General features: G+C 39.8%; 1 protein-coding gene across 1 annotated transcript; it reads right to left on the bottom strand.

The window, feature by feature from the left end:
- Positions 1 to 33: 33 nt before the first annotated feature.
- LOC145901511 (uncharacterized) lies at positions 34 to 10,082 on the bottom strand. Its single transcript, XM_082989212.1, has 22 exons — positions 9,902 to 10,082; positions 9,417 to 9,536; positions 9,099 to 9,236; positions 8,900 to 9,040; positions 8,708 to 8,848; positions 8,492 to 8,632; positions 8,347 to 8,433; positions 8,015 to 8,281; positions 5,162 to 7,816; positions 4,655 to 4,833; positions 4,493 to 4,589; positions 4,280 to 4,417; positions 4,074 to 4,223; positions 3,914 to 4,017; positions 3,575 to 3,759; positions 3,302 to 3,512; positions 3,104 to 3,213; positions 2,768 to 2,894; positions 1,488 to 1,735; positions 1,237 to 1,399; positions 852 to 1,001; positions 34 to 791 (listed from the first exon to the last, which is right to left on the bottom strand). The coding sequence occupies exons 1-22, from the start codon at positions 9,960 to 9,962 to the stop codon at positions 411 to 413; spliced, it is 5,994 nt and encodes a 1,997-aa protein (XP_082845338.1). The 5' UTR covers positions 9,963 to 10,082; the 3' UTR covers positions 34 to 410.
- Positions 10,083 to 10,919: the final 837 nt, after the last annotated feature.

Below are 10,919 nucleotides of genomic sequence, written 5' to 3'. Positions count from 1 at the left end.
CGGTACAACCAAATCCCAAAAACCCGGTCGACATTTGCTGCATTTGTATTTTCTCTGTACACAACTTCCCACCTAGCAAGAATCGAGAACTAAGAAGAAATTCGCTTTGGACATATCGGTAAACACGGACAAGCAGTAATGAGGACAATGCATTTACATGACAAACATTTATACAATGCCTGATGGGCAACCCTTATATTATCAAACACTATTGTTATCGTTGGGGCATAGCATGGTCATTTGCTGTTTTGCCATACTAATTGCCAAGTATGCATGTATTCAGCATTACATGGCTAATAATGCCCTAATAGAAATGTACACCACAATAATATAAACAAAAAAGTTGCATATATGTCGCAACAGTTGGCGAGAATACAGAAATTCTAAACAATAGAATACGATAAAATCAATTAACTGCCAGTGGAACTGACGTCAGAATTTTCAGCAATCGCTTCAACGCGACTGGCTTCTCTGCTGTAGCGGTATTTGTAAGGAGTTGTCGGGGATGGAGTTGATGGACTGGGTGATGGCAAGCGAGAGTTTTCAGGAGATGATTTAAGTATAGTCACAGCTGACAATGCGCTGCTTCTACGATAATCGTATGCAACCCCGGGCTTTAAAGTGTTTGCTCGTACAGTCGAAATGCTCGGTCTCGACTGTTGTTGCCTCCAACTACTGCCTGTGCTGCTACTTCCTCTCCTTTGCGTAAAGCCTTTATTGCGGATGAGCATCACCCACTGGTTGCGAACCATTTTGGGACGAATAGTGAAGATCAGAAAGATCCACAAACCCTGTGCCAAAAATAGAACGTTCCCTAATATGTACCTAATTATTGATTAACTTTTTCTTACCTGAAAGGCGTTGAAAATTACAAAAAGGTAGGATAGTATTCTTCTTATAACACCATCCTGGATAGGATCGATGTTGATAAGAAAGCCGATAATCCAGGTTGGCCCACTCAACAATATAATTGCTGCTGCGTTTATGACGTGCTGACGAGCCTACACACGCGAACAAACGAATAATTTTAAGTTAATATTAAAATTAATTTCAGTGTATAGTCAACTACAATCGTTGTTTTTGTATTTCTGATATATATCTATACCACATGTTGTATATGGGCTTTTTGTCAAATAACCCAAAACAATGTTTTCAAAATTCTCTCCATATTGCCTTAACTTTCAAAAATATCCAAAGATCTGACAATTTGTTTGTCAGGTTTGATTTGTCACTAACCTTTACTCCTCTGGCACTGCTTCTTACTCTTGTCAAATTAGATTTTGATCGTTTGCATGTCACGTGGTACAAAACAACAGCAAAAAGACAAAAGTTGACGAGCATTATGAAACCCATCGGTACAAGAAACGCCCAATACATTGATAATTCCGTCAACCAGCATCTGAAAATAGCATTCAAGAACTATTTTAATTTGGCTGGAGAATCGACAAATTTTAATCACGACCTTCTACACAGACTAAAATACTCACACTGCAGTCTCCCGGTACAATGGATACATCCTGAAATATTCATCTCCATTATTATTTACCAAACCAAAATGAGCTCCAAGCGTTATAATCGAAAGCAAAGCTGGAAATCCCCAACCAAAGAGACACGATTTTCGTACATAATGTCTGACCGTACTCCACACTTTCACGAACATCAAATACATGTCCAGGACTTCAATAAACATCCATGCAAACGTTGACGAGGTGAAGAAATGCATGAATAGTCCAGACTGAACATGAACAAATCACATTTTAAATTTTAAATTAACCTTCAAGTTTATACTTGGTGTTTATTCTTTTAAGAGTGCGTTATAAGAGATGACTTAGGGCAGTGGTTTGATCAGATCACTCTGTTTTATAAAATATATTTTCTCAAAACTTTTCGTGGTGGGCCACAAGCCTTTTCAAAAAAAATTCGGGCCATGGATCAAAACATCAAAGGTCGAAACAGTGGCCATCTGTCTGCAGCTTATACACAAATGGATCAAAACAGTTTAAGAACCACTAATTAAGGGCAAAGTGTTTCGTTACAACCTATTATGAGAAAATGGTTTGTTTAAATGGACTAAATTTATCAGCTCTTAACGTATTAGGTGTTCAAAAACTCAACAATTTGTTTTTTGATATATTGTGTGGCGAAACCGAAAAAAACAATCAAGCATGACAGTCGTTGTTGTTACTTTATTTTTCTATTTTCAGATCTTTTGCATAAATGCTAAAACTATACACAAGGAAATTCCGCAGGGAGCATTGTGGTGTATGTGTGCAAGCGTAACGTGATCAGCTGCGCAAATGTTGACAAACACCATATAAAGTACCCTGGAGGTTTCTCGTGATGTAGGTTCGTGAGCTTTGAATTATACATATGGCTGCACACTACAAATCCCCATTACAAAAGCGGTAAAATCAACGTCGTTACCCTGTTGAAAACATTTTTCTGTCCACAACATAAAAAAGAAAGCATTTACTGTACTATTGATAGCGAATATAGGAGTTCATGGATCAATGATTTTCCAGGACAATTTCGGGCAATTTTGTTTGACGCGTTTCATGTGACACGGTGATTTTGTTGTGGAAAATGTCGAAGATGGCATTTCGTTGCACAGCAGAGCAAAATAAAACTGTCAACTCTGTTAACGTCAGTTTGTTTATTGTTTCCTAGACTTTTGCAAAAGGGTTTGAAACTTAGTAAGTTCTATTCCGTGTTTGCAGTCATGGCGTTTATCCAACCATTTTTTAAAAAAATATTTATAGTTGCTCACCGCAATGCACTGATCCTGGTTGCTAGGAAGGGATGCCGCAATTCCAAAAATATACGTGATATAAACACCGCATAGAGAAATGCAAAAGTGAACAAGTATCCTTTTGGATTTGTGTTTGCGTAAAGACCTGCAAATTGTCATATCATTTTTTACTAAAAGACAGATTGTTTATATCAGCGTCTGTTAAACTTCACAGAATCCTTGTTTTATGTCACTTATAACCTTCCTACAACCTTGTCAAAGCGAAGCTAGGTTCCTCATAGTCATTTTAAAAATATTATCTTACAAACACCACTTCCATTTGCATGTAAAACTGTAATTACAAATACGTCTTGCCTGAACATTGTGTAGGTAAGAATAGTAGACAGAAGACCAACCACAGACAACCCACATCCAACGTAAGTAAGAATGTTGAGTACACTGTCATGAACCGAAGTTTCGACACTCTGAATTTCATGACAAAAACAAGTCCAATGTAATTTTAAACCTGTAAAGTGTGGTTGGCGTATGAACTCAAACAGAATTTGCACTTACCATCAATACAGCAAAACTGGTTAAATGGTTGCATTGACACTTAACCTGCGAAGGTGTAACCAACGTCACACATCCATCCTTAGACCACTCTCCACGACCATTATTCAACGTAAAATCAAAAAACACGCAACTCGGACGATAAATTGACCTTTGTATCTGGGTTCCATTATTTTGATCAACAGGTTGAAACGAGGTTACAATTAGTGGCAACCTAAAACGAAATAGACATAAATCTTGTTTGCAAAGCTTTATACGCAATGTTCCGCATCCTACGTTATTTCAATGGGATTTTGCAAGTTTCGTATTGTTCTGTTAGCAACAGTTGCTCCAACAACGCCGCTGTTAATCACCGCTTGGTTTCGGTTGCTGAATAAGTCGACAGTCTGGTTCTGAATGGGTTGTGTATTCGCAGTCCGAAAGAGCCCAGCATCGCTATATGCCGTGAAGGTGATTCTTTCCTATAAACTAACGTGTGTCATAGTTGCCCTTAAACTAAATGTTTCAGATTGGGCCTTGAAGCATAGTGGTACCTTTTTCTTTTTTATCTTTTAATCGCTATTGTTTAATAAATGGCCACTTAAGTTATACCAGGGTTCATTACCAACAACTCACTTGGGAGAGATCTGCAAATAAACTGCCTGGTAAATGTATGGTCGGGGATTCTGGTGTAGCAGTTGTGTTAAATCCATCAAGAAGGGAAAAAGTTCGACCTGAACCTATCAAGGTATTTTGTCTACCAATCTTTTTCTGGTACCCGAAAAAAAATAGTTACCTCCGCTCACAAAACCTGTGTCAATTGCACCCACGGTTAAGGAATTTAACTTGCTTTCAAACATTCCTGTTGGTAGCATTACGTTTTGCAGTAACACCTCAGTTAAATTGGTAAATGACAATGATACAGCATCGGTAATTGCATTTTCGCCTAAAAATCAGACAAATTTTTATTGTTTCCTGTGGAAAGAAAACGTATTTACTCACCAGTTTTCATTCCAATTTCATCCACAACCTTTAGTATTGATTCAGCAACAGCTACGGTAACAGTTACGTTAGGTCCAGGGGACGATAAAGTCTTTAAACCGTCCAAAATCACCATGACTCCCATCGTGGTCAAATTTCCTATATTGACGTTTACATTTAAGTCCAATTTTCTCTAATCAGTACAGTTATCTTTATATTTTATAATCTGATTACCTTGAGTAACATACTCGATAGACTCCTCCGAATAAACATTGGCAACTTGTACGATGTTTTCGTTGGTAATATTCATTGGAGGCGATGGTGTTGTAGGCTAAACATGTCGTGGATTGAACAAAAGATATGTGCGTGTTTAAAATTACGATGAAATATGTATACCAATGCTATGGCCACAGTTGTAACTATAGGCATGCTTGTTAGGGTTGGCGTGGTGTCTTGACTAGTAGTTGGTTTGCTTGTAGAGGAATCTGCAGAGCTTGCTTCTTTTGAGGAGACACTCGCCAAAGTTGTGATTGTTGTACTTGGGGCCGTACTGATATCTTTTGCAGCAGTGGTAACTACAACAATTTTAAAACCAGAAAAATGCAATAAAATTGTAATTTAATCAGAACAGCGAACGCATGTTATTGGAGAGATCCACATGCTTGGAAGCCCAATGCACAAATCATTGTTTCTGATGATTTAGGTAATTTATAGTCGCATGCATTGTATGATATCATCCGAGAGAATGGTTACGGTTGAGAAAACTGAGAATTTTGTAGAAGCATAGCCAGTTTCTGTGACATCATTGACACTGGAACTGGTAGCATGCATGCATTAACAATGTGGGTGGGCCGAAGTGTGCGTTGGTGCAAATCAGAGAAACATGCACCACAACTGACTTACTTTCTCTTATTTGTTGGGAACTAAAAGTAGTTTCTTGTTTTGTAACAAACGTAGCGTCCTCTTGTGTGGTTTTAAAGCTGGTTTCTTGTAACATTGTAGTTGGCGCAACAGAGATAACAGAGGTTGATATTTGCTTTGTACTAAAATCAGTTGGTTGAATTGTACTTGTTACTGCGGTGGCTGTTGTCATTCCGCTTCTGGATTGCTGCGTTGTTGTTTGTTTACTGGTGCTAATAGTGGTTTGTTTGGTGGGACTATTAGTGGACGTTTCAAGCCTCATTCCCGCGGTGGTTGCTTCCTGGAAGGTGTTAGCAGCCGATGATTGTTGAGAGGTACTTTCAGTGACCAAGTTGGTAGTAACGCTGGGTAACTGTTCGGTTGTACTATCAGTGGTTTCTTGTTCTGCGGGGCTATTAGTGGACGTTTCAAGCCTCATTCCCGCAGTGGTCGCTGTTTGTATGGTACTAGCAGCAGAGGTATGTTGAGAGGTACTGTCAGTCACCAAGTTGGTAGTAACGCTGGTTAATTGTTCGGTTGTACTATCAGTGGTTTCTTGTTTAATGGGGCTATTAGTGGACGTTTCAGGCCTCATTCCCGCAGTAGTCGCTTCCTGGAAGGTGCTAGCAGCAGAGGTATGTTGAGAGGTACTTTTAGTGACAAAGTTGGTAGTAACGCTGGTTAATTGTTCGGTTGTACTATCAGTGGTTTCTTGTTCTGTGGGGCTATTAGTGGACGTTTCAAGCCTCATTCCCGCAGTGGTCGCTGTTTGTATGGTACTAGCAGCAGAGGTATGTTGAGAGGTACTGTCAGTCACCAAGTTGGTAGTAACGCTGGTTAATTGTTCGGTTGTACTATCAGTGGTTTCTTGTTTAATGGGGCTATTAGTGGACGTTTCAAGCCTCATTCCCGCAGTAGTCGCTTCCTGGAAGGTGCTAGCAACCGACGTATGTTGAGAGGTACTGTCAGTGACAAAGTTGGTAGTAACGCTGGTTAATTGTTCGGTTGTACTATCAGTGGTTTCTTGTTCTGTGGGGCTATTAGTGGACGTTTCAAGCCTCATTCCCGCAGTGGTCGCTGTTTGTATGGTACTAGCAGCAGAGGTATGTTGAGAGGTACTGTCAGTCACCAAGTTGGTAGTAACGCTGGTTAATTGTTCGGTTGTACTATCAGTGGTTTCTTGTTTAATGGGGCTATTAGTGGACGTTTCAAGCCTCATTCCCGCAGTAGTCGCTTCCTGGAAGGTGCTAGCAACCGACGTATGTTGAGAGGTACTGTCAGTGACAAAGTTGGTAGTAACGCTGGTTAATTGTTCGGTTGTACTATCAGTGGTTTCTTGTTCTGTGGGGCTATTAGTGGACGTTTCAAGCCTCATTCCCGCAGTGGTCGCTGTTTGTATGGTACTAGCAGCAGAGGTATGTTGAGAGGTACTGTCAGTCACCAAGTTGGTAGTAACGCTGGTTAATTGTTCGGTTGTACTATCAGTGGTTTCTTGTTTAATGGGGCTATTAGTGGACGTTTCAGGCCTCATTCCCGCAGTAGTCGCTTCCTGGAAGGTGCTAGCAGCAGAGGTATGTTGAGAGGTACTTTCAGTGACAAAGTTGGTAGTAACGCTGGGTAATTGTTCGGTTGTACTATCAGTGGTTTCTTGTTTAGTGGGACTATTAGTGGACGTTTCAAGCCTCATTCCCGCAGTGGTCGCTTCCTGGAAGGTGCTAGCAACCGACGTATGTTGAGAAGTACTTTCAGTGACAAAGTTGGTAGTAACGCTGGTTAATTGTTCGGTTGTACTATCAGTGGTTTCTTGTTCAGTGGGGCTATTAGTGGATGTTTCAAGCCTCATTCCCGCAGTAGTCGCTTCCTGGAAGGTGCTAGCAACCGACGTATGTTGAGAGGTACTATCAGTGACAAAGTTGGTAGTAACGCTGGTTAATTGTTCGGTTGTACTATCAGTGGTTTCTTGTTCAGTGGGGCTATTAGTGGATGTTTCAAGCCTCATTCCCGAAGTGGTCGCTTCCTGGAAGGTGCTAGCAACCGACGTATGTTGAGAGGTACTATCAGTGACAAACTTGGTAGTAACGCTGGTTAATTGTTCGGTTGTGCTATCAGTGGTTTCTTGTTCAGTGGGGCTATTAGTGGACGTTTCAAGCCTCATTCCCGCAGTAGTCGCTTCCTGGAAGGTGCTAGCAGCCGATGTATGTTGAGAGGTACTATCAGTGACCAAGTTGGTAGTAACGCTGGTTAATTGTTCGGTTGTGCTATCAGTGGTTTCTTGTTCAGTGGGGCTACTAGTGGACGTTTCAAGCCTCATTCCCGCAGTAGTCGCTTCCTGGAAGGTGCTAGCAGTCGATGTATGTTGAGAGGTATTGTCAGTGACCACTCCAACGAAAATTTGCTTTTGTGTAGTGCTATTAGATTTTGCTACTTGGGTGGTGGTAGTTTCCTGACTTGTACTCACTACAAGTAGGTTGGTAATATCGGAAGTCTTTTCCAGAGTGGTATATGTTTGAGAAGCGGGAGCGAGACTTACTCCCTGTGCAGTGCTACCATCAAGTGTACTATTCTCTTCTCTGGTGGTTGCAATTGTAAATATACTACTAGTTGTATTGTCTTTAACAACTGTAGACGGTGACAGTGGAGGTTGTTGAGTAATTTGCCCTAATGTAAAATTTGTTTGGTTGATATTTTTGTTTATTCTGATTCTGTCAGCATCGTGCCACTTGTTAATGAAATTTGCTAAAATCATCAATAGTTGATCACTAGGTTAAATGCCACGCATACACCGAGCAATCACATTGTTTTTTTGTTTGTTATATGCGTTGTAAGCAAAGTTATTGCAAGAAGCTATAGAATTACCTGCGGTTGTTTCGTGACTTGTGGTTTCGGTTTGCGGGAGTGATTCGGTTGGAGTTAGTGTCCGCGCTTCCGATGTGTCCGCAATTGCCATGGAGATGGCCGTTGTGTGTTCCTTTGAGCTGATTGTAGTTGCGAATTGACTTGTTTCTTGAGTTGATACAAATCCTCTCGTTGTTAGTTTTGTATTTTCGGTTGTTTCTTTTGGTAACTCAGAAGTTAATGTTGTTGCTTCCTCCGTTATTGAGCTAGTAACTGGAGTTGTTGTATCTACATTTTCAATGCATGGCTCTGTATTGATTATTTAACCTATAAAAACAAATTATTGGGCCTACCCTGACAAGTAAAAGATCCTGGCATGTTAATGCAAATTGATCCTGGGGTGCAGTTGTTCAGCGCACTATCCAAGCATTCGTTTACATCTATTACAACGTTTGTAATTTAATAGCAGTGACAACATTAAAATTTTTGAAATTTTACCTTTGCAATTTGCATCAGGGAACACTGGATCACTCGAAACAAACCCTTCGCCGCACTTGCAGCTAAAGCCACCAACATAGTTTGCGCAATTAAATGAGCTACTGCAATTATGTAACGTGTCGTCACTACATTCATCGACGTCTGCAAATAATCCAAGAGTAACGACAAGAATTCGGTTATTTTATTTTAATCGGTAAATTATTTTACAATGCCCACCAATGCAATTTGTTCCAGGAGATGTTGCATCAGCGTTTTGTAAACCCGCATTGCACTGACACACAAACCCTCCTACGTTGTTGATGCATTGGGCGCTCAGCGAGCAGTTGTTTAAAGTCGGAACCTCGCACTCGTTAATATCTTGGTAAAAGTTATTATTATTCCAAGCTCACAAATTTAAGTGAATCAAACCTGTGCAGTTTATTTCAGTTGTCGAGTTTGATGTGTTCCAAAATCCGGCGTCACATGCACAAATAAAACTGCCCTTGGTGTTTATGCAATGCGAATTTGGTGGGCACGTGTTAAACGTACTATTTGTACATTCATTAAAATCTGTAAAATTATAACCCTGAGTATTTTCTTACTTACAAAGCGCAATATCGATTATTACCCGAGCAATTGGTTCCCGGAAAAGCAGGGTTGTTGTCTTGATAGCCAGGATTACACTGGCAAAAAAATGTGCGGAATTTATTTGTGCAGGTTGCATGAACAGAACATTCTGTCGTTGTTTGAGCACACTCGTCGAAATCTGCAAAATAGTTATGACCCCAACCAAATGATAAAAAGAATCGCACGAACTTACTTGCATGATTAAAAAAAATTAACAAGAAGGTACTTACTTATAGTTTGATACAATTGACACACAAAGACTAATCAATAACAATCTACTCAACCTATTTCAATGGAAGGTAAAAGTTAAATGTTTAACCTGATATTGACACGTTCGAGGTCGTGTTGTCGGTTTCTATTGATAGTAGCTGTATTTCCTGAACGATTTTGTTGCAATCTGCCTCATTTTCGCAATCAAAGGTAAAGTAAAAGAGCCCACCTTTAAAACAGATTGGCATGCAACAAAGTGATTTCCCAATTAAGGAATCCGTAAATAAATTATTCCCCATGTCGGTGAATATACGACAAACAGCGATTATTTTGTAATAATAAATTTAGTTAAACGAGTTGAAAATCTAGTACTATGCATCAAAAAAGTTTCACGAAAGATGTGTTCCTCCTTAAACACGTGACATAACACCAAATCGTAAACTTTTTCAAGCGTGACAAACTTAGCAACCTTTAAAATCCAAGCTGTCTGTTGTGCACTGATGCATGTATATACAAAATACGAAACAACGCTGTGACCAACAAATATGTGGTTGTAAAATATCAAACCAACAGCAGAACAACAACGGATCTTACCTAACACTTGAGAAGACAAGACGCTGCATGCTATTGCTGCATAAATCCAATGCAAAACCATCAGGAATAAGTTAATGAGCACCTGAAACTTCTTACAAATTGATAGTTGTTATCTTCTTCACGACATAGTAATATTTAAAAACATAGTATTTGCCCCTAAACACCGCAACTTAGTTCATCCAATGCTGTAATGAATAGTGAAAGGACAGTTAGTGGTTTCAACTCCCCAGTCGTCTAACAATTTCTTTAATGTCCGGGTGATGCCGATTTGTCTTCACCCACCCATGTAGTGATGTTATACGCGACTTCCCGTGAATAACAATGACGTCTGATTTTTACTCGCACATTTTCCAAACCGTGTTTTTCCGAACCCTGTAGGTTCTACTTATATCTCTTTGTACATCACATACTGACTTTAATGTGTTGCTGTGTAAAATTATTTGTAAAAATTTAACTAGTTCTGTGCATAAAAGTGTGAAAAAAACTTTTTCAATGTTTATATTTAAATTGCGGCTAAATTTGTTTCTCGCCACTTGACCATAACTGGAAACTTATTATAAAACTACCTTGTTTTGTCACCAAGGCTTTTTGCTAAACTCGAGAAGCTACTGTTGTTCGGTGCGTCTGGAGGTCGTTTTTACAGACCAACTTCCACTTAATCTCTGATACGAGCAATGAACGTAAGAAGTCTGGCTGTGCGCTGCGAGTAGGGTTTGGCTTTTATTCACTTCGACTATGAGTCAGTGAGGCATGAACCCGACAAACGGCGGGACCCCTACATACCCAAGGCCCTATTTCGCGAGACCACCTTCCTCTCGTCGAACGTTAAGCACGAATTTATCGGGAAATACTTAATTACCTTTTTAACGTTAAAGCTCGTGTGGTAATTGTCCTACTGACAAGCACTTTTTTTCAATTATTTAACGACGTGTTCCCCACGGAAATCAGCATAAAACAAAATCAAGATCTCATTTTAAAAAAAATGTTTGTGCTCGCTTGCCTGTGTAGGGCTAATTTT

The sequence above is a fragment of the Ascidia mentula genome, chromosome 5 (genome assembly GCF_947561715.1).
Source record: "Ascidia mentula chromosome 5, kaAscMent1.1, whole genome shotgun sequence".
Taxonomy (NCBI): Eukaryota; Metazoa; Chordata; class Ascidiacea; order Phlebobranchia; family Ascidiidae; genus Ascidia; species Ascidia mentula.
This window is presented reverse-complemented; position numbering and strand designations above follow the sequence as displayed.

What these genes read in the sequence shown, in the direction of transcription:
- LOC145901511 (XM_082989212.1), bottom strand. Translation starts at nt 9,962, where the DNA reads ATGGTTTTGCATTGGATTTATGCAGCAATAGCATGCAGCGTCTTGTCT. An exon ending in AGGATCTTTTACTTGTCAGG is followed by an intron (nt 8,282 to 8,346) that starts GTAGGCCCAATA and finishes TTGAAAATGTAG; the next exon opens with ATACAACAACTCCAGTTACT. An exon ending in TAATTTTCAACGCCTTTCAG is followed by an intron (nt 792 to 851) that starts GTAAGAAAAAGT and finishes TTTTTGGCACAG; the next exon opens with GGTTTGTGGATCTTTCTGAT.